The sequence below is a fragment of the Plectropomus leopardus genome, chromosome 7, assembly GCF_026936395.1.
Source record: "Plectropomus leopardus strain MGB_pleo_1.0 chromosome 7, ASM2693639v1, whole genome shotgun sequence".
NCBI lineage: Eukaryota > Metazoa > Chordata > Actinopteri > Perciformes > Serranidae > Plectropomus > Plectropomus leopardus.
Window position 1 is genome coordinate 2725493 of NC_142182.1, and position 24834 is coordinate 2750326.

The window sequence follows — 24834 nt, forward strand, 5'->3', positions numbered from 1 at the left end:
CGATTTGCAGCTTCTGCCTGATCCTGATTTCCAATTTTATCATTTAAAGTCTCCGCTGGACAAACAACACAAACACAAAGCCGGATGGAAAAACAAACTGTGAGAAGAAAGTGAAACTCCTGATTTTGGACGTGCTTATTCATCTGCACGGGGGGGAATCCTTCTTACCGCCAGAAAGTTTACACGGCAATCCCCGGAAAAGACGGGGACACAGAGAGACGGAGAGACGAATAAACTACAGCTCGTGTTTGAGCTGAACAGAAAGGACGGGAGCTGTTGCCGGCACAGTTCCCAGGCTCTACTGCCCTGCAGTAACCCCCCGTGTTCCCGCCGTCCCCCATCACCTGACCTCTCCCGCCCACCTGCACACCTGTGTCCACTCTCCCATCAGCACACAAACCGGCCCACTTCTTTTCTCTCCTCACCACATCGTTTATTGTGCCTCAGACTTTTGGGCAGCTTCTCTCGGCCCGATTCTGACCTGAAGCAAACTTACATTTTTATTGTACCTGCCTGTTCTCACAGTGGTGCTTTTGGGTTCAAGCCTGTCTTTGCCGTGCTGTTACAAATACACGGATACTTTAAAATAACCAGCAAAACCTTTTTTTTACATGGATAAACTCATAAGCTAAATAAATACCACACAAGTGTTTTTTAATTACTTAATTTTAGTGCTGAAAATAAGAACTCTGACACCTTTAAACAATAAATATTGGAAGAAGGCAAAGAGCAACGACAGAAAAAAATAGCAAGAAATTGTTAAAAAAAAAAGGAAATTACCTTGAAAATTTGCTTTGAATTATAATAATTCTGTTAATTCTAAATATTTTATTATGATAATTATAAATATAGTTTACCCCTAGCTTTTAAAAAAATAATCTTTAAAAATCCCATCAATTTTCTCTGGGTTAAAAGCTTTAAACAGCCTCCAGCTTTTGAACTCCTTTGATGATGTTCGGATCAGACAACATCCCTCCAGGTAAAAAAGAAACATGTTTTCCATCCTGGCAACAAAGTGAAACAACCGATTGAGAGGAAAAGGTCAAAACTTATCAGCTGAGCGATAAGCCAGTTGATACGTGATGAAAATACGGAGTGAAAACAGAATTTTGATGCACTTCGTCTGGAGAGCTGGCAGTCTCTGCAAACTGTCACTTTGTTTTATAAGAAAAGTGGTTCTGATATTTTTAACTCTTTGCAACCTGAGCAGAATCAGTTAATATCTTTTAGAAACCCTGAAAGAAAGAACTGAGCAACTTCAGAAGAAATAACCCAAAATTTTGGATTTGGATGCTTCACACACAGAAGATCTCTACAATCAGCACACTTTCAAGCACAGGCAGTTCTTTAGGGTTCTTGAGTTATGGCCAAAAACATGTTTAATGAGGTCACCATGACCTTTGACCTTCAACCATCAGATTCTAATCAGCTCATTCTTGAGTCAAAGGGGACGTTTGTGCCTAATTTCAGCTAACTACCTCAAGGTGCTCGTAATATATTGCAATCACAAGAATGAGAGAGATGTGAGGTCACAGTGACCTTGACCTTTGACCAACAAAATCTAATTTACCTTATCCTCGAGTCCACTCAAACGTTTGTGCCAAATTTAAAGAAATTCCCTCAAGGTGTTCTTGAGATATCGTGTTCACAAGAATGTGCTGGAAGTACTAACGCAAATATATATACATATATACAAACATACATACATACATACATACACACACACACACACACACACACACACACACACACATATGTATATGTGTGTGTGTGTGTGTGTGTGTATGTATAGATAGACATAGATAGATTTAGCCTGCCCTCATTGGTTTGGACAAAATAACAGAAACCTCTGCGTGTACCTGAATGTGTATTTCTTCAGGAAATGCTCGGGGAGGGAAAAGTTAAAATCAAAGCCTTAGAGCGGAGGAAACTGCTGTCCGAGCTTCATCAAAAGGTGAAAAATCCTTTCAAAGCTTTCAGAGTTACACGCTGTAACCAACTTCCAAAACTTTTTAAAGTGGACCTTTAATGAGGACGGTTTGGATTTGGCACCTGGGGATGTTTCGGTAATGTGTCCTCGAGGACACTTTGAGGATCTGTTGTGAGAGGACAGCTGAAAATGTCAGCAGTCCTTTAATGTGACAGACTAAGAGGTCGCTCGACTGAGAGCAGAGAAGGTGTTGAGTCATCGTCACCTCCCGCTGATCAGGAGCTCTGGGAACAAAACTGAGGAGGCTGAAGAGAAGGAAGCAGCTGACGGGCAAAAAAAAAATCATGAACATCAACATGTTGTACGCTTTCGTACGACTGACAGGTTCAGATCTTCTGCCGCTCGCCAGTTCTCTCTGTTCTCTGCACACTAACAAGGTCTCCGATTAAAGAAACAGTTAACCTTAAATATTGTCATAATGAGATGTCTGATTACTGTAAACATGAATGAATCATGTGCAATATGAATACACATTCAAACTGCTTCTGTCTGTGTGGCAACAAGAATTATTGTTTTTTTAATAAGATAAATATTGGCACTGAGATTTGAAAGAAATCTCAACACTTTAAGGCGCGCTTCCACTGCAGGAACTCGATTTTGTTACAAAGTGTCAAAAAGTGTTAAAAATGTCAAAAAATTTTATGCAAGATTTACAGCTTTTACTGGGAACTTTTCAATCTGTGTGTCACTGATAAATGAATTGGGGAAATTTGGTTTAAAAAGGTAAACCAATACAACTAATTTTAAATGCATCTTATTGATTACGTTCACAGAATATTAATCTCTGGAGGTTTTTCCCACACAGTATTTTCAAGCGATACTTCAGAAATTGAAAATATTTTGAGTCATGATGACAAAAAGATTAACAGAATTGCTGAAATGTGTTTTAAAACTTCACTTCAATAATGAAAAATAATTAATCTTACACTGCTAGTTAAAAAAAAAGGAAATTTCAGCATTAAAATGTTCTGTCCATTGGAAGGTAAAGAAAAAAAAAGTATTGTAAAAAAAAAAGATTAGTTGGTGCATTAAGTGTAGAATGACTTAATGCACCAACTTCTTCAATTAGTGTAATGAATGACAGGAAGAGAGTAGAGGCAAGTGAATGCAAACTTTTAGACCCAGCAGCGCAATAAACAATCAACTTTCACTGTGCCTGAGGCTCTGCTGCTCCACCTGTGCCCAGAGTATGCTCTGCACACCAAGAATGTGGTGCAATGAATAACTGAATGCTATATATGTTCTAAAATAATAGAAAATATATTACACCACAACCTCGCACACCACAACTCGAGGTTTTAGCATTATTCCAACTAACACACATTTACTGCCAAATGGCCCACTGGCACCATCTGCTCGTCTCTCCTGGGCTTTTGACTGTTACGTCTTAAAGCAGCAAGTGAGCATCAGTGTGCTCAGTCACCCACTGCATACTCACTCAACGCTGAACTGTGGGCGCAAGAAATAAAATATTTTATATGGCATTGAATCACTGAATCTCAATGCAAGCTAGGCAGCATTTTTATTAATCTGCCTCAGTTATTAATTTATTTTTTTTACCAGACAAACTAACAACAGTTTGTACTTTCAGCTCAGCGCTGCTGCGCTAACATCCTTCAGTACAAAGCTTAGGTAAGACAACATAACAGCGTCCCCCTAAGCTGTGCAAAAAAAAGAAAAAAAAAAAGTTTATGGATGAGGAAATGTTTAAATACACATGTAAAAGAAGAATTGCACGTTCATCCACGGAGAAGACAAACTGCTTGCATACACATGTCGAACATTTACACACTCCTCCGCAGCTGAGTGTAAATCCACTTTCATGCAGCATTAGCAGCTTCCATGTGAAACTTGTATCAAAGCAGACAGACGCAGACAGAAACAGGCCTCCCACTCACACTGAGGAGTACTCGCACTCAGCAGCCTGCAGGCGGAGCCACGGGGCTCCTGAGGTGGCACAGACAGGTGTGTTTGTCTGGAACAACCAGGTATCACATCGAAATGTGTCATAGCTTAACGGTCCACTGTGCAAAATGTAACTGACTCACAATAAGGCTGAAGTGGAAACGTCCCTTTTTTTGTTTTGTGTGAGTCTCTATTTTTAATCAGCTGTGTCCCCTCTCTAAATTCAGACATTTTTGTGGGGCTGTGAACGCAATTTTTATTTTATTTTTTTACACATTTCCACTTTATTTTTTATAGGTGGCATTAGTAATGTTTCCTGCTACATTATGGTTTTATCTTTGATTTATTTATTTATTTATTTATGATTATTATTATTATTATTATATTATATTTCAATATTATCTGAATTAACACAGTGGCCAGAGACAATATTTTTGTTGTTTATTTGTTGTTGGTCATGTGAGCCACATGTATGACTGTCATATCTTTTGTATATGTTAAATTTAAAAAAAGGAAAAAAAAAGTTCTGTTTTTAAAAAAAGTTTTGTAAATTGTAACTTTTTCAGATGGCATTTGATGATTAGATTTTCAACATATGACCAGCAGGTTTACCAATGAGCTAACTCTGCAGTAACAGCTGCTTTTCTGCTGCCACCTCCGACATTCATCTGTAATGTTCTTCCCACTCACTTCTTTTTCACTGTTTCTTGTTTTGTTTTTTTTTTGTTGGTTTTTTTTTTTCCAAATCACTGTTGAGCTGCCATCATTGAAACTCGACAATTCCTGCACAGGTGTTTCTCACTGAAAGCCTTCCAGAGGCTCGGAGGACATAATCCTCCTATTTCTGGCAGACTTTCATGAGCGGAAAACAGTGTTAGTGTTAAAATCACAGAGTGTGAACAGCAGAGTGCTGAGCGTACATGAATCTGTTGGTGCTGCACCTCTTATCTGCTGCAGGTTTTAAAGAAAAAAATAAAAGATTTAGGATCTGTCTATACATATACAGACATTTTGACCTAAACTAATGAAACAATTGTTTTTGGTGTACTATAAGCCGCTAATTCTGAGGAGTGGCAAAAACACTGCATGCAGCAGACGCCTCCATTCATCTGTGAAGTGGTAAATACAGTAAAATAGTTTAAGTGTAAAGTTGCTTATTTTTATGCTTATTTTATTAATGTCAGTGAGTTATATGTTATCTATTTTATTTTCCATTGTATGTTTTGCATTCTGTGCTCTAAATTTTTAGCCTTATTTATCTTACTTTTACAAGTATTATCAAGTGGATGTTAACAATTTGAAGATTCAGTCTATGTATTCTGTTCTGATTTTATTTTATTTTTACATGCAGGTTTTATCATGTCTTATTGTCTTTTATGTGTTTCTGATGTGAAGCACTTGGTGCATTTAATTTCTTTCTTGTAAAGCACATCGGGCTGCATTTCTTGTATGAAAGGTGCTATACAAATAAAGTTTATTATTATTATTATTATTATTATTATTATTATTATCATTGTTATTAAAGTAATCAGACCAATAAAGAGTAAAGAGTAAAGTGACAATTGGGCTTGGGTAAATTAGATTACGAGGTCTGCACCCGACTCAGAATTATGTCAGTCGAATCAGATATGTCCTAAACAAGCTAACTGCGCTAACGAGGGGTTGTCATCATTTTTGTCAACACTAGATAACAAACAAAAGCCAGAGACGGTGTCGTATTAAGATGCTGTGAGCTTTAAATTCATCACTTCTAAGAAGCAGGTCTCTCCTCTCTCCTCTGTGCCGCTGCCTGCATGTCTGCAGCCCCATGTTCCAAAGAGGAGCGTGAAAGTCAAGAGCGCTCACTCTGCAGCAAAATCTGGGAACCAAAACATCTGCAAAAATTAATTTTTAAAACAATTTCCTGAAATGGACAGCCAATCGAGGAAGAACAGTAATGTGCACATGCAGGTTAAATTTTACAGGCGGCTGCCTTTTTCTTTTAATACTGGCAATAAGTAACCGTCAATTTTCATACCACGGTATATTCCTGCAACCCTGTTTGATATTAAATATTGTAAGACTGGACTGTAATTAAATAGCAGCTGCTTAAAGTTTTTTACAGCTATAAGATTTAGAAGTGAAATGATTTTGAAGCTAAAACTGTTGCAGATCATCCTTTTACAGTTCTTTATGATTATTGATGACCATAACAATTCTATTATTTATCCTGTGAACTCCTTAAAGGTCACAGTCTCAGACCGAGAGACACTGATCCAAGATCTGTGAGTCAGAAAATATAGATTTTTGCACAAAACACAGATATCGAACAGACTTAATGATGCTGACCTCTGACCTGAACCTGCGATCTCCCTGCTGCCTCATTTTCCTCACGGATTAAAGGTAAGCGTGAGACAAGAGGTCGTTCTGCGCTCAAAGCAGTTTAATGCTTAAAAACCGCCAACAGATCTGTGGAAATCTTCCTGTAAATAAAGAAAATACTTGGAGGTGGAGGCACTTCACTGAGCTGCAGCCTCCCTGCTGGGCTCCTGAAATGTCACACACACCTAAAGCAGCCGACTCCAGCTGCTTTAAAGCTCTAAATTACAGTTTAGAGCACCCCCGCCACTCCAGCACATAAATACATCCTCTATTATATATATATATATACAGTGTATATGCACATAAAAACACACTGATGTGACAGTGACTGTGGCTCTCTTTGATAAATAGAGCCACAGTATCCTTGATGGGTACTCATCATGTCATAATGTATCAGACACATAAAAAACAGCAAGAAATCCTTCTTGTTGCTTCTGTGCATTACGCTTGTTACTGTCATCCTCAGCCAAATTTTCATGAACAGAGTGTGTAACCGCGAGAGTTTTCTCCGAGCGAGCAACATTCAATTAAATCACCTCCTCGGTATCGTCGTCAGTCACATTATGACTCCACAAGCGCAAAGAGCAAGACAGAAGCAATTAAAACCGCTCCACCTCTCACAGGGACGACTGATGGACGAGGATTTCATTTCCTATTTGTCCCCTGAGCCACACACACACACACACACACACACACACACACACACACACACACACACACACACACACACACACACACACACACACACACACACACACACACACACACACACACACACACCTGTCTGTTGTGAGAATATGAATCCCTAAAGACATCCTGAAGTGGTCTGAGCAGGTCAATAATGAAAACGTGGAGAAAACGGCCAACAAACCATCGTTTCATCAGCAGCCTGTCACTCAGGAGCCGAAAACATCTGAAGGAAATGAATCTGCTCGCTGATGTCAGTCAGATGAAACCGACGTTAACTAGTCCTGTCAGTCTGTGAAGCTGACGTTAACTAGTCCTGTCAGTCTGTGAAGCTGACGTTAACTAGTCCTGTGATAGTGATGTTTGAGATCAGTGTAACGCAGCTTGTTTTGATTGGGGGGCAATTTTGGAAAATGACAAGAGGCCAGGGGGGCAGTCGCAGCAACCCCATACGTGTCTCTAGGATTTTAGGACTTTTGTTTTAGTATTTTAGGACATTTTTCAGGACATTTCTAGGATTTTAGGACATTTCTGGGTTTTTTAGGACAGTTCTAGGATTTTAGGACATTTCTGGGTTTTTTAGGACAGTTCTAGGATTTTAGGATGTTTCTGGGATTTCAGAATTTTTCTTCAATTACAAACTATTTCGAGCGTGTATCTTTTTTTCTTTTTTTAAACCATTTAAATAATGTTAAGGGGGCAATCCGCCACACTATAAAGGGACAAATTTGGCCTGTTATAGATAATTGAGATTTGATTCAATTAAAAAACATGATCAAACGTCAGATTTCGGCAGCCTCTGTGTCTCATCATCAGCGTGGTGCCAAAGACCTGAACAAGATGATTCATTAAAAAAAAGCAGAATAGCAGCAATATGGTCAACACAACAGCTAATGAGTGTTAATTAATGAGCGTGAGAGACAGCCAGGAGGAGGACACGACTGCAGAATGAGATAGACAACAGGATCAGCCAGGAGGACGGCAGGACGGCCAGCGATAACGTCTCATCACTTCACGGTCCTCCGGTGAGTCCAAACTCTCAAAGCTGAGACCGTCAGTCTGCTCAGCAGGTGTGGACAGGAAATGCATTATGCATTTCTTCTTGTTTGTTTTCAACAGACAGTAGAGCAAGTGTCAAAGAGACAAAATTCTCCTGCAGAAGACTGAGGCAACATTTTGCCTTCAGGCCACTTTGGTGAACTATTTTCAATATACAGAGAAAAGGGAACATTTCAGAAACTTCTAGATTATACTGTACGAACACACTTTCCCAAAGAGTGACGGGTCACAAAAAGCTGTTAAACTGAGGAGCGTCTCTTCTGTCATGAGACTGAAAATATACAATACGGGTCACTTTTTATTTGTTTTGTTGATTGACACGTTCTGCTGCCGAACGTGAATTAGCATTTCTATGAGTTTCAATACACACAACCTACAAAGGTGAAGCCACAGCACCTCTGTCCTCGTCCAAAACACAAGTCTTCCTCCGCTGCTACTGAGCGGGAGCCTGCAGGCAGGCCTCCAAGCTGCCGCTTCACTTACACTCGCCATAGTGTTTGACCCGCTACCAATCAGATTGTTTTTCTAGTCGAGCCAATTTTATTTATATAGTCCAATTTGGGGTTGGCAAGATTTTCAATATAAGGTGCCACTTTAAAATGTTCTAGTGAATCAGCATGTTATATAAATACAATGTAAATCCAGCACAAGATAGATAGATATGAACCATAGATAGATAAATAGATAGATACGAACCGTAGATAGACAGATAGATACGAACCAGACAGACAGACAGACAGAACAAATAAAAGCAAAGAAGCCTTACGGCGAAGAGCAATGAACAAAAACAAAAAAAGCCTACAAATGCTACGACAGAGACAACTATCTCAGTTATATATTCAGTCCTAGCGTGCCGTTAGTTAAGCTACAGCGTGCCAGCGGTGGCAGGCGCGCTCAGGGCTGCAGACCCCTGATCTACATACTGTACTCTGCCTCGGGCTGCTTGCACAGGAGCGTGACCGTTTGGCACGAATACACAGAGTTTGTAGTTCTGTTTCAGGGATGTGCAGTAAAGCTTTTCCCCCTGTGGCCGTGGCTCTGTGGACCGACTGTGTTCAGTGAGCAGCGGTACGATCGCTCGACCGCACAGCGGCCCCACAAAAACATGACCGAGCACACCACTGCTCCTAATGACCCATCACTAACCTCTGTTATTTACCTGGAGAACGCCTTCCTGCCTGCCCACCTGTTCAAACCAAAACTTGGATATATGTCTTCAGAGAAAATACGATGATGGGATCATAATGTTTTCAAATGCTTTGACAGCAGTTTTAATTAAACCATATTTATGTTGAAATCTCAATATGTACATATGTACATATCAATATACACACACACATATACATATATATATATATATATATATATATATATATACATATATATATATATATATATATATATATATATATATATATATATATATATACACACACACACACACACACACACATATATATGTGTACATAGTGGGCTAGTAGGCTTCTTTCTTTCTTTTATTTTCTTTTTTTTTTTGTTGACAAAAATAGAGCTGTAATCCGGATAATTCACAGCAGACCTGGTGTGCACAATTTTCATTCAAGAAAATTAGAATTTTCTGCATCACTGCACAGTATTTTCATATTGCCCAAGAAACAGCATTCATTTAACAGAAACTACTGTTCACTCATATCACACACTATTATCTTAGCTCATAACCCTGTTTGATTTATTGTGACTGTATATTTCTTTGTTTTATTCTTATGCACGTTGTGAAACTCTGTTCAGATAAGTGCTTCATAAATAAAGTTGGTTATTGTTATCAAAATAGTTACCAATCAATTTTCAGAGTTTTACTTTAACTTGAACCTCTGTGTTACGCACCACACTGGTGTGTTCACTGACACGTTTTGCTGTCCTGCTGATACCGGGTTTAATACCACACTGTCCGTCTATATGAGGTATTGCTGTTATTTTGTCTTCAGTTGTCATATCTCAGATATTATAGTACCGCCTCCTCTCGGTGTGTTTGCGCTCTGCTGCTCTGAAGGCCACAGCAGCAGCTTGCTCTAAAGTGTAAACGGCCTGAATGAAACTTTGGTGTTTCAGATGTGAACTGATTCCCCTCGCAGCCCGGTGAGGACGTGCTGATGAAGCAGAGGAGCTGAACTCTTTCACTGAGGGAGATAAACATTGACAATAGTGATGCAACCCCGTGATGAGGGAAATCAGTGCGAGAGCTGCGAAATCCTGTCGACTCTCCGGCTGTCTCACTTCCTGACGGAGTGCCAGTTCAGAGTTTCCCTCCTCCGCTGATGAGTCACCTCCATCTACACAGCGCTCCCCTGCTCTCCTCTCTGGCTGCTAATGATTGTCAATTGCTTTTGATGGTGCTTTTCAAAGGTTTTTTTTTTTATTGATAGGAGAGCTGACTTACACAATAAGGTGGGAGAGAGGAGGACGTGCAGCAAAGACCACAGGTTGGTATCGAACCCGAGCCACTTCTGAGGCCTCAGCCTATAGAGAATTATACATATATTTAAACTTTTGTCAACATGGACATGATACACACATCCTTAACTTGATAAGATTTTCCACAATTTAATAATTTAATTAATTTCACTGAAACCATGAGCACCAAAGTGAACAAGAGAGAGGCAAACAGAAAAAAGACATTAACAGACGTAGAAGACTATTTTTAAAAAGCTGAGGAAACATTAAGAATAAACTATATTAAATATATTTATATTAATTATATATATTATATATTAAAATATTTTACATAATTATTATAATTTTTAACAAATACAAGGTAATTTCCTTGTATTTTTCACAAATTTCTTACTAACCTCTCAGTAATTTCTTCTTTTGCTGCTCATCCCCTTCTTCCCACGTTTTTGAATAAAATAAAGCCAATGTGCCCAGAACTCGAAAGTTAAAATAATAATTTGTTTGTATTTCCATCTTTGCAAGTTCTGTATAAAAGGAATTAAAAGCCCGTCCCAAATATAAGCTTGTCGAGAGCAGTTAAAAACATATTCATAAAAACATACTGTCGCCTCATCTTTTCACCAAATAACAGAATCATCAGTGGTATCGACGAGGATAAGGAGTCTCAATAATGGTATCAATATCAATAAAAATCAATGATCCCTATCCCTAAGTTTAATGTTTCATGCAAGAACTGTTGCTATGTAAACTGGCCCTTTATTGGTATAGGTATTGGGTCTAAAAGTTTGCATTCACTGCCTCTGCAGCAGCTGCTCCTCTCATCCAATATCTGATCTGATGGATCAGCTGATCAACTGACTCAAACTCCAGCTGCAGAGTAAACCTCTGAAAGAGCTCCGCCTGCGCTGTGTTCACAGAGAGGGGACACAGAACGATACAAAGGGACACACAAATGCAGAAAAAAGAGCCCTAAAAAACACCTGCTGAAGCCACGCTGATTTGTGTATTTGGCATTTTTAAAACAGCCAACGTGTTGCCGAACAGGAACGATGCAGAGCTGGAGCGGAGCGAGAGAAATGGATCATCGGGTGTTTCTCGGCGGTGACAGGCCTCTTTCCTCATGTGGAACATCTGCCATCAGTTTACATGATGAATGAAAAACAGCTCAAATCCCTGTTGTCGTTATTATGTGTGTGTGGGGAGGTGATGCCCTGCTACTGAAGCTCTGACTCCACTAAAATACAACAGCGTGATGTCTCAGGAGGGCGACTGAACCATGACGAGCGTTTTGTGCCCCATCTCACGAGGACAGTGACGTCCACTGAGGAGGACGGGTCGCCTCTCTTTGATCACCCGGCCCATCAGCTCCTCTGCAGCGACACAAACGCTGCGACTGAGAGTCTCAGCGAGACGCTTTCGTCTCACACTTGCTGGCAATTAAAGAGACGAACTGCGAGTGGCTGATAAGATCTCCATGTCATAGCGGGTGATAGGCACTTCAGCAGAGGAGGGGAAGACAAAGATGAGGGGGAGATAGAGGGAGAGACGGAGGCAGAGGAGCAACAGATAAGAGAGAGACAGAGGGTAAAAATGGAATAAAAAGAGTGAGGAAATTCAGTGCAATCTGTGCTCACAGCTGTCCTCCTCCGACAGCGGAGACGGAAACACGAGGGGACGTGGGAGGGTTTGTAACGGCGTCTCTGGAGGAGTCAGAGGACAGGTTTGCATCCCAACACTGAGCATCTTTATGGAGAAATTCTGAAAAGGATGGCAAATAAAATGCTGCAGAGATCATCTAAAGAGCTCCAAAAATGTGGGGCTGTAAGGATAACTAGGGGTCGGCGATAAATCGAATGTACTCGATGTATCGCGGCTTGGTTCTCGTGCGATGTATAAAATGAGTTTAACGCGAACATCAAGTATAACTCCTCTTTTTTTAAAGCCGATATGAGACGATGAGGAGTTTATATATCATGTATCGCAATTTATACAGTTCCAACCAAGGGATGTGATTGGTCGAGAGGCGTTCCATGAGTGACGATATACAGTACAACATCACTGGAACTGTAAACGCCGCTTCACAGCTGTTCTGAACCGTTAATTAGGCTCACCCTAACGGTCTGTAGTTATCTAACGTTACCGTAGATTGTATCAATGCTTGAACAGCATGGAAATCCCGTTTGACCGGCATCATCGCTCAAAAAATACCGGAGAAAAATCCTGCCTGATGCAAAAGTCCTCGACCTGCAGCCCAGGGGGGGAGCAGCTGTGACGGACGGGTTTTGGAAAACCGCCATTCACTGGAGTAAACCAGCTGTCACAGATGTTACAAGGATGTGCAGTGAGACAGGGACACACTGCCTGAGCGACACAGACACACACGCGCTGTCGGATACGTGATTTGAGGTGATGGAGATCACGGCAGTGAGCGGACACGCTGCAGCGACACACTGTCTGATCAAACAAACACAAAATCACACAAAGTGTCTTAACAGACTCTGATTTCACTGAAACACAGAGATAAATGTTGATGATACTCAGCAGCTGCTCTGTGCAGAACATGAAGACCGAGCTAGCACTGATTAGCCAGCAGCGTGCAGGAAAATGTTTATGCGTTGCTAGGCAACAGCTGTCACATCCAGCGTTTGCTGAACTCTGTGTCAGCAGAGCAAAAAAATAATTAAATAAACAAACAAATGATGATCTGTTGCTGCTTGTTACTATTAACTAACAAAAGATGCTGGTAGAAGTGTTGTATAAAAGCAATGTCACACTCGAGGTCGTGATGTTGTGCTGTATATCATCACGGCTGTGAATATCTTTGACCGAGCCGTGATGATATACAGTACAACATCACGACCTCGAGTGTGATATTGCTTAAACAGCCTAAAAACATTGTGGTATTATTTGAATGCCATATGGCACAGCCCTAGAGCCAACATCTTTGCCATTTAAAAAGCAAAATAGCTAAAACTGACAAAAAGCTTATTTAAAGAAATCAGGTTGAGGGAAGTAATGTGCAAAACAACAAAAACCAGCAGTAGTTCAGCATATCCAACTGGGGAGCCACTCGAAATCACTGCAGGGGAAATTCCTGCACTGCGACTGCCGAGTAGCTGGGTGGGCATGAAGAAGTGTTTTTCAGTGATATCAGAGAGAAACTGCGGCGATGTGGGCGGTCACAGGGAGCGAAGGTGATGGAAATTAAAAAGCTTCAGTGTGGCGGAGAGACTGTTGGCACAGTGCTCCAACAGAAACAAAAACCCCTCACAAACAGAAAATCAGCTGGTGGGATCGATTTTCTAATCGGTTCCCGTCTGACCGCGGCGATAAATCTCATTACTTTGTGTCATAAGAGCTCAAAAACCACTCAGTCATCAGAGGCGCGGAGGTGGACGGAGACACGATGACCGGGACTGAACACGGGACAGTTTGAAACCAAAAGACGAAGGAAAACAGCCTCCAAACTGCAGCTCAGGAGTCGCCTGCTGCATCTGTCTGGAGATTATTGAAGGAATATTTAGTTTTCTTTGGGGGTCATATTTCCAAAGTTTAAGAAACCCAGAAATCTGCTCGCTGCACATACTCTGACAGTCACGTGGGCCAGGCCGATACGATGGACTGATTTTATTTATTACAAATATATCTATCAGCATGAACCAGAACCAGAAATCTGTTATTGATCCCCAGGCGGGGATCGTGGTTCCTTACAGTCGCTTTAATGCCAGCATAGAGCATTATAGCAACAATAAATTAATAAATATAAATAAAGAAATACAGTTATAGACAAATAGCATGAGTATGTGAATATTTAATTGAATGGAAAATGTTCTAACTGTGTGAAGCGTTTAATGTAAATGTAAAGAAATTCAGCTTTAGCTGTTTCCTTTGCTCATTTTGTTTGTTGTTTTGTATGATGTTACTGATGATGGTTTTGTTTTAATGTCTTTGCTCAGCATCACTGAAAATGAAATTAATTACCAGAGTTTAAATAAAGGTTTGATGATGTTCTTGAACAATAAATCTAAAAGTGGGTAACAAATCCAATCACCATCACGTTTTGTGCTGCTGACATTATCGTGACGGCCATCAGGACAACATGCACTCAGTGAAGCGCACGTGCCTTTATTAGCAGCTTTACGTTGCTGCTACACCTGTAGTTTGGTTCGTTTGGTCCGAACCAAATCAGAGAGCGATTGCTGTGTTCACATATACCCAAACAAACAGGGCTCTGCTTCTGTGCATCAGTCAAACAGAGGTATGAAAACCACAGCCGGGCCAGAAAACCAGGCTCCTCGTCCGGCTCACAGTAGCTGCTGAAGCCAGAGCTCGCCGTGTCAACATCGGCCAAACGCTTTACAAACCCGAGCAACCACAACCACAATTTACAGCTGTAAGCCAGAGACAGGGAGCACATTTCACGTGCTGATAACGGGAAACTGGCTGCTTCGAGATGGAGCTTATTACATTCTGCCTCATGAGCCAGCTCCGCCCAGAGCAAAGATTTCACTTCAGGATTTGGGGGTGACACAGTTTGAATAATCCATTGTAAAACGAGGAAAAAAAGGTTCTGCTAAAGGAGAAGAGAGTAAAGATAATCTTGCCTCGTAGTAGCTCCTCACAGCGTTACAGAAAGCTTCGTCCGCCACAATCTGAGTCTCCCCGTTGAGGAAGGCCAGGAAACGCTCCTTCACCGCCTGCAGCTGCTGCTTGTTCACCTGACAGAGAGGAGAGGGATGACGGAGGGGAAAAATAAAGTACAGAGAGAGAAAGAGTTTGGGAGGAGAAACGAGAGGAGATAAGTTGGCAGAGGAGGGTGTAATCAATTAGGAGCAGATGGAGAGGAAGAGCAGAAGATGATAGGGAGTCGGGATGGATGAGAAACAGAACAAAAGTACAAGATTAGACTCATTGTTAAAGTGTGACTGAGTCTGACACCGCCATTACGGAGGAGAGAAGAGTCTCATTATCTAACAAATGTCTTTCATTAGGAAACCGAGTTCGCCAAAAACAACAGAGGAAGACGGATGTGTCTCAGTGTGGCTGCAAAAAAAAAGTTCAGGCATGATTTGAGACTGACGGAGACTCGTAGCAGAAATTTAGCTCATTAACCCTTTGTAACCTAAGCAAATTGTTTTGATTTCTTTCAAAAACATAGACGAAAGACAACAAGCAATTTAACAAGACATGGCCCAAAAATATATATGAAAAAAAAGATTTAAATTAAATTTAAAAAAGGTCGCAGTTGGTACAAAACATTCAAGATATTTTGACATCTATTATCTCATCTATTTAGTTCAAGAAGAGTAAACATGAGGTCATATCATCACAATTAAAGTATTTCACCCCTACCCTAAAATTCTAGAAATTACGAAAAATCTGACAGATCCTAAAATTCTTGTCTAAATGTCTAAAATCTGAGAAATTTTCCAAATTCCAAGGAATGTCCTTCAGCCCAAGAAAAGCCTGAAATGTCAAGAAATGTCGTGAAATCCTAGAAATATCCTATAATCTGGAAAATGTTCTAAAATGGAAAAAACGTCCTAAAATCTCAGAAATATCCTCAAATCCCAGAAATTTTCTAAAATCCTTGAAAATGTCCCACAATTAAGAAAAAGTTTTAAAATTGAGAAATACCCTGAAATCCTACAAATGTCATAAAATCTGAAAAATGTCCTCAAGTCCAAGAAATATGCTTCAATCATACAAAAGTCCCAAAGGTCAAGAAAAAATATAAAATCTGAGAAATGACGCAAAAACAAAATTACCCAAATCCTCGTAAAATCCAAGAAATGTCCTAAAATTCAAATAATTTCCTAAAATCCTAGAAATGTCCTTAAATCCAAGAAATGTCCTAAAACCCTAAAAAAAAAAAAAAAAATCCTGAAAGCAGAGAAATGTCCTAAAATCCAGGAAACATCCTAAAAACGTCATGAAGTCCTAAAACGTCATGTTATTTTATTTTATTTTATCATTAATATTTTTTTATTTTTAGGGCTGCTTCCACTGGCCCCTGGCCTCCTGCCATTTTGCAAAAGTGGCCAAAAAGCACAGCCAGTCGAGTTTCCCTGCTTTACATCAAGAAAAACAGCCAAATGATGAAAATAACTTGTAGCCGTACTATCCATCATTCATCCTCCTGCTCACCTATCGATCCACCTCTTCATCGATTCACTACATTCAGGAACCGAGGTCAGTAAAATAATTATTTTCCAACAATAACAACCTTTTTCAGGAGCAGCATTCCTCAGCAGAGCAGAGCCGTCATGCCGTGAAATAAAAATCATTCCCACAAATGTCATCAGTCCTGGTAATTTCTGCGCAGTGAACCACAGCTGACATATTGTGTTGTACGAGAATTTTAAGTTTTCATGAGCGACAGAATCACCGGAAGCTTCGGCTCATAAGCTGCATATGTATGAGGCGTCAGGCGGACGGCGGCGTCGGGGGGAAAATTAAACCATTATTCTTCCGCTTGTTGCAACACTGCCAGCAACAAATGCATTCTGGGAGTCAAAGTGCCAATTTCCAGCTCCACAAAGTGAGCAGAGACTTATCTCCCGCTGACAGCTTTTTGTGTGGGCTTCCTCGCCTTTTCTGTGTCTAAACGGAGCCGCTGTGCTTCGCCTTTAACCAGAGGAGAGGAGGAGACGGGCGCATTTATGAAAAGCAGCAGGTTGTGACCGTTCGCTTTCAGAATGACTCAACCTCCGTCTAACAGGTTGAAAATATGAGGTAAAGTTCAGAACAGATAAGGACTCTCCTGCTGAAGGCCGCTGTCGCAGTGAATGTGGAACAGGTGACAGCAGCAGCGGTGAGGACGTAATCGTGCTAAAGACACATTTATCCTCACAGATTCAGTCCGTCAGGCAGATTCAGTCCTGTGTTTGTAGATCCGCTTTAACATAATAGTTCACCGAAAAGCTCTGCACGGAGGGGAGGTTGAAGAGACCGCAAGGTGACGTTAAAAATTGCCAAATTCTAACAGAAATCTACGTTGATTTTTTTTTGAAAACAATACAACGCTATAAATCTTAATGCTCATTGGAGTCAATGTTACACCAAAAACCCATCTATTGTAGAATACCGTGATAAACTTAATGGTGCTGTTGAAGTAATTTACAGTGTTGTTCATTAATTCATTTTCTGTAACCGCTTGCCCCCGTAAGGGTCACGGGGGGGCTGGAGCCAATCCCAATTTACAGTATTGATACTGTAAAATAAGAGTAAGAAGCTGGCAAATGTATGCAATTCAGCAGAAATCTGAACTGTAACAAATTGCAGTGAAAATACAGCTCAGTTGTTGCAGTATTTTCAAGGTTTTTTGGAAGGTTTTTTGTATTGTAATATAGTGTTGAAGTGATTGATGGTAATGAGGCTGTAATATATAACGGCAGGATGTTTACGCTTACCGTAATTTTACAGGAGATTTTGTGACAGTGTAAGACTTTGGGAGTTTGTGCATTGGTGCAAAAACGTCACAGTTAACTGTAACGAAGCAAAACACAAAACGCACACCATGTGGGTTAATGCATGTAAAGTGGAACTAAATTCACAAGCTTGAGTTCTGCCTGGTAATATTTAGCTGTACACAGGCTATAACATACCAGTAACCATGGCGATGGATATGCAAAACATCAGCAGCTTTATTACTATTGCAGCCGCCGCACTAGCCGTCATCATATTCAATCAAAAGTCCACGATTTCACAGAGGAATTGTGGATTCCAGATTTCCAGATGAGCCACTCAACTTTTGCAGAGTTATGCGACGCAACAACATCTCTTGTGGCGCCTGCTCTGTGTTGATCATGAGACTACTGCTGTGCCTGTGACAGATAAAGGGGCTGAGTGTATCAATATGCCGTGCACAGCTGTACAATGTCAACTTTGTGGGAAAGTCGCATTGATTGGACCAAACTGCACGGCTGTGCAGTATTCACGGGGACTGGATGAATTTGTATGAACTGTGATGATCACAACATCGCAACATCCTGGAGGAAGTGAAAAAAAGGTGACGTTTGCCTGTATGCTTAAATACCTTTGGGACAAAGTGGACTGCTGAAGAAAGCTGCCGTCAGGAAGTGTTTTACATTCAAGCGTGGGCAGAATTATCTTTTTAGACAGAAGTGAAAAATATCTGTTTTAAGCAATGTCTTCGTATGTGCAGACAGGGCCTTAGAATTAAAAGTGACATTGTAACAGTCCAACTACCTTTTTTTTGTCATTGTAAATTACAATTTGAAAATGTGATGAAAGATCCTACACACAAAACTGATACAAAAAACTCTTCTCGAATGTTTCAATTAATCCAAAAAAAATTTACATAAACATATTTTACCCCACTATGGAGGTGTTTAAGGCATTACACAACAATATTAGGTATAAAATAAAAGAAAGATGTACAAACACTTTGTCAAAAAAAATGTAAATAGTTTATTTAAAAAATGCAACAAATGCATATAACATTGTGCAGCTGTTGATAATAAAAGAGAGTAACTTTAAGTATTTTAGGGACTGGATGTCCTCTGTGGACTAAAAGAAGCCGTCAACATTTGTCAGACTTTTTCTTACTATTGTAGAATATTAGACGGTGAAGCTCTGGTTGTGATTTTCTCTTCCAAAAAACTGATTTGTGGTTTTAATTCAGTCTCTGCCACCTTCCCAGAGCTAACAAACAACTCCATAATGTGCTTTTCACCCCTGAAAAGAAATACTTTGCAACTACAAATCATTTCCTGTTGTAAAGCCCCTTTCGGCTGAATTTTAGAGCCTCTCTCTCTGTCTTTCTTCACCATCGTTTTTTCAGGTGACGGCAGCGGTAATGGCTTCTCTCATACAAATGCATCCTGCCCATGAAATGAGGGGCGACACCCTGAAAAGAAGCTGGATGTGCACTGTGAAAAGCCGCCTGTCAGGTTTCAGTTGAATTTCTGTTCGTGCCTCCCTTCTGCTCTTCTGTGTCCGGGAAATGGATTTATCCCACGGGGGTTTATAAGCGAACGAGGCGCACTTGTGCTCCGTCAGCGATGGAAAACATCCAGGTGAAGGTGTAATTTTCCCCCCGAGGACGTCCCTCTGCATGCCGGTCCCAAATTGCCGGTCTTTCGAAAACCTTCCCGCCGAGCAGAACCACTCTGAGGTCAGCGGGTCGACATCTCTAAACGTTCGGGGAACGCTGGCTCTCTGAGCATCTCTCAGCCAGCGGAGAGGATTAGCTGCCGTCGGCTTTTCGTTTCTCTGCAACACTGAGAGCTCTTCAACAAAACACTTTTTTTTCTTCACGAGTGCTGATTGTGTGGATTCATAATTCACGCTTTCATCTAATCAGCCTGTCAGTCTCTTTGGTAAATAAATAAACCGGAAAACACAATAGTTTAATCATAGACTTTAGTTTGAATTCGTCTTTTTTTGCCAATATGATTGCTGAATTGTGGTACTGATTGATTGTAAAATGACACCTTAGTCAAAACATATTTTGCTGCGTATTTCTATAATCACATGCAAAATCCTGTTTTCTCCTCATAGCAAACGAAAGCAAACCTCTCATTTGCATCAGCGTTCAATGGTGATGACTTACGCAGCGACTCTTGCACCTGCAGACACTTTACCAAAATCATAACTGGTGTTTTGTGGCTGTGTCCTTTTTTTGTCTGACTGGCTTTACTTGTTTTAAAATTACAATTTTGGAATTATAGTTTTGGAATTTGTGAGCACGGCAGTTGTAGTCTACAACTTTTTTAAAGCTTTAGGCTTGGGCGGTATTACGATATACCAGAGTACTTAGAAATCTCGAAGGTATGTTCATCAACCATATGCAAAATCTTTAGAAAGCAACCAGATGACTGGTCACTCTGTAGACTACAACCAAATGTAGGTCACGAAATTGTACCTGGTGCTCCTGGAAAACGGAAAACAACAGGATTAAATGAGAGGGAAATCCAGACACTCAAAAAGCAGAAAAATGAGGAGGAATTGCATTAAAAAGCCTTCATTATAGAGGCCAAACACCAATTTTCACCAGGGCTTCAAAATCATATGCAAAATCCTGTTTTCTCCTCATAGCAATGTTCAGTGTTTGGATTTGGAGCTGGTACACGAGTCAAAACCGAGACTTTGCAGACTAAGTGGCCTAAGAACTGCAGTATGCTACGTTGAAGGAGCCACTATAACTTCAGTATAACTGAAGTCTGCTGTCACTGACTCATGACCTTTCCCTCTTTTTAGTTTCCTTGTTTTATACACTTTAATGTTGCAGTGAGTGATTTCGGCATAAGCTGCAACTTGAGTTAAAAGCATTTATTTCTTTACATTTTATCAAACTAGCTCCAGTAAAAGTGTGCAAAATTAGCTACTGGCAGTTACTGTTTGCAGTGTACCCATGCACGCACAGACAACCATCAGTGGATTACTTTGACACTGAAGACAATTCTCAGGCAGGTTTCTCAAATATACAGAGAGAGTTGTTCTCAGGATTTGTAAGTGGATTTACGGAGTCTTATGTGCAACAGACCACGCTGAAACTAAAAATGTAAATCATGTTCGTGACAGAGTTATGACTCATACAAGAAGCTTAATTTTAGATTGGAGGGGAAAAAATGGGAAAAACACAGAAAGATTTCACCGCAGCGTCTCTGCTAAATAAACAGCATGCTCCATAAATACCTTATAGTACTGAATGATATCAGTATCAGTTATGCAAAACAAATAAATGGGGTACTGAGTCAGAGTGACGCTTCGTCACACGATATGATTTGAGCAGATCAGACAGCCAATCATCGAACCTGTCAAACTGTCAATCATCATGAGAGAATCCAAACTAAATTAAACAGCAATGTGTCAAAATGACAAAAACGATCAGATGTGAAGAGAGACAAGACATAAAACAGCCCTCGTATCAGCACAATATTTTGAGATTGCTATAGTTCTGTATTTTCGGGTCTTCCATTGCTGTATTTTTTCTTGCGGAGCATCCAGGGTTGATGTGTTTGCACACAAACTTTGTAAGTTAGCATTTGCAGCAAACATTTCTGAAACTTGCATGTTTTGTTCAGCAAGAAAATCTTCACAAAAGAACACCACTTTTATATATTTTTTTAAATTTTTAAAGAGTGAATGCAATTGCCAGAAGTAAAAAGCTAATGTTACAGGCTATAAACCAACCAGACCATGGTCACATGACTTAACGTCACGTCAAAACGTTGCAAAACAATGCAAAAATGCTAACTAATTTCCACATTTTAGGGCTCATTCCTGCAGCACTCAATAAAACAGCATTAAGCTCAGTCTTGAGCAGTGTGCAGGTTTTTGGGAAAACGTTACAAAGTCTGACTCTTCTACCTCGGAAACTTTTCCAGGACTCAAGGTCTAATTTTAGTTCCTCTGCTATAGCAGCTGCCCTCCCCTGAAAAGTCCCTGCTTTCTGGAAAACAGAAATAAATAACCATCCAAAAATGTACAGATAGTCTGCTGTGGAGACCGGTGCTCTGGACTTTTCAATCTCCCTTTCCACCTCTGCATGTCTCCTTCACATACATTTAATCACAGGAGTCACACAGAAATAAATAAAAAGAATAAATCTGTTTTCAGATTAATTTGTCATATCTTCAGGTATTTGGATGTGTTGAAAACATAGACAGGATTAAGCAAAGAGCAAAGAGCAATCCAATCACCAGAATAAATGCTGGTATTATACTTTTCTGAGACAAAAAACAAATCGATACGGTAAGAAAGGCAAAGTTTTTGCTTAAAATACCTAATTTTGCTGGCATGATCCCAGCAGCAATAAAGGTAGCTGGCATGCACATCTAAGGGACTTTTACAGGTGCTGGATAAAAAAAATCAAACAAAGGCAAGAAACAAACAAAAGGCTCTAGGAGATGTTGCTCAGGTATTTTTTATGTCATTATCACAAAGCAGAGCAAGCGCATCTATCTCCAAGCAGGAGATGTAAGGAAAAAAAACCCTACTTTTTGTGGTACTATTCCAGCAAGAAACACGATGCCTCTGTAAAAAACAACTACTTTTCGTGGCGCTCTCTCTGGAAATCCAGTGATGGGTTACTAAAAAATAACCCAATATCGGTGCCTTAGACGCCACTGGAAACACAGCAATGACAAAACAAATCACCACTAGTTTTGGTGTTTGTTGGTCGCTAACAGTTTTATGCAGCTCGACAGGTTGGCCTGTATGTCACACCATCCTGATAACAAAGTCAGCTCATACACTACGTCACTCAGAAACCTCGATACAGGGCTGGCCAATACATCGAGATATTTTAACGCTACATCGCGATATACGATATATATCTCAATATTTTTAAATGTCCTTTAAACTAATGTTATCTACTGAAATACAAAATTATTGGATGAACTGCAGTTACAATAAAGTTAAATAAAGTGGAACAAGCCACAATACCTCAAGCATATTCTATATATCGCACAACCCCACCTTGGTATGATACGTATGAAACATACAAATGTAAAATATCGCCATTGTTTGGCACAAACCTCGTATCTACACATTTCACTATTTTTATTTCAGTGGGTTTTATGATTTCTTAAACAATGAAATGTATATATAAAAAAAGCTTGTGTCTAAACCTCCTGTCTCCATTGGACACTTTCTAAAACAGAGTTTTATCTAAAAATAACAAATTTGGAAATAGGTGGTTTGCACACGACAGCAGCGATTTCACCGTTTTACAGAAATGCAATGCCAACTTTTTTTTTTAGCAAGTGGGCTGCAGCTGGAACCTAAATTTTTGGAAATCTTGATTTGAGCTTGAACAGTAAACTGTAAACTATACAGTGTGTTGGTTCTCAGTAAGAACTCAGAACTATTTCATCAAAAAGGAGCTCTTAGTCATATCAGCTCACTGTGACTCAGGAACTCATTCAGACACAACAATGGCATGTGAAACTGTCAGAGCATAATAAGGTGTGAGTCTGAAAGAGGCTAAAAGTAGAATTTTCATATATATTAATTAACACCTTTGTTACCACCAAGCACAACACCTGCTAAACCTGCTCTGACAGCTCTGAGAGTCGAGGCGACGGAAGATGTTTCCAGTTTCCAGCAGAGACTCTGCTGATGTGATGAGACCAGAGGTTTAACAGCTTTTATATCTGCAGCTGTGACGCTCAGGCGTCCGGCCTGCTGCTCCTCTGTCTGCAGAAGATCAACGAGAGGAGGATATGGCGTTTGTGTGTGTGTGTGTGTGTGTGTGTGTGTGTGTGTGTGTGTGTGTGTGTGTGTGTGTGTGCTTGCATAGTGCACATTAAGGTTTGTTTATGCTTAAGGCTTTAATTTGATTCCTTCCTCTTGGAGGAGGCAGTGATGGGTTATCGAGGACAGTTAACAGCTTATTTGGGCAGCAGCGAGGACCTCCCAATGGCAGATCAATAAACACAAAGAATGCTGTGCGTGTTTGTGTGTGTGTGTGTGTGTGTGTGTGTGTGTGTGTTCCTGTACATGCTACATAGTGAGGACTACACAATGTATTTTGCTGCAGAGTGAGGACATTTTTGGAAAGTGAGACATTTTGACCGGTCCTCACTTCTTCAAAGGACTGTTTGAGGGTTAAAACTTGGTTCTAGGGTTCAGGTTGCAATTAGAGTTAAGTTGGGGTTCGGGTTAGGCATTTAGTTGGGATGGTTAAGATTAGGGTAATGGGGCTAAGGGAATGCATTATGTCAATGAGTGTCCTCACAAAGATACAAGTACAAGGATAGTTGTGTGTGTGTGTGTGTGTGTGTGTGTGTGTGTGTGTGTGTGTGTGTGTGCCATGCCTCTACAGAGAAAAAAACACCACTTCTCTTCATTTCCTTTCGGCACATTCAGCTGTCAGGATGCAGCTCTGGTGAGAATAACACGAACCGAGTGAGAGCGAGACGTATCTGTCAGACGTCACAGATTAATGGACGGGGGGAAAAGTGTGTGTGTGTTTGACCATGAACAAACACACACACACAAATATAAAACACCAACACAGCTTGGGTAATCTTCTCAGTGCCTGGGTACACAGAGGTAATTATATCAAACTGCATTTCTATGGCTGCCACCTTTCAGAGGACACACCTGCCTGGATCTTCTTTGTGCTTAGTAACCAACCAGCTCTGCGGTTATTTACCAGTTCATCTACTGGCTATGTCTACAGCCCATGAGCAAGGCAGCCGAACACACACAGGGAAAAGAAGATAAATGGAAGGAGTTTTTTCTCAAAAGAATACATCTAGTATAGGGTTGAGGGTGAGTGAAAATTTTCAAACCAGTTTGATATTAAACCAAACACCGGATTACCAAATTTTAACTATCGCAGTTTTTTTATCAGTTTTATTTATATAGCCCATTATCACAAAACAAGGTATCGCAAAGCATTACATAACACCAGAGCTCTCTGTCCA

The 24834-nt window shown here is 40.3% G+C and overlaps 1 protein-coding gene across 6 annotated transcripts in view; it reads right to left on the reverse strand.

Annotated features, from left to right (window-relative positions):
• The window catches only part of cadps2 (Ca++-dependent secretion activator 2), a 218898-nt gene that overhangs the window by 160002 nt on the left and 34062 nt on the right, over nucleotides 1–24834 (reverse strand). For all 6 annotated transcript variants that reach the window (XM_088079645.1, XM_088079646.1, XM_088079644.1 and 3 more), the window contains exon 2: nucleotides 15037–15150. In XM_088079645.1, coding sequence (XP_087935771.1) covers nucleotides 15037–15150 — 114 coding nt within the window. The remainder of the gene's footprint in view (nucleotides 1–15036; nucleotides 15151–24834) is intronic.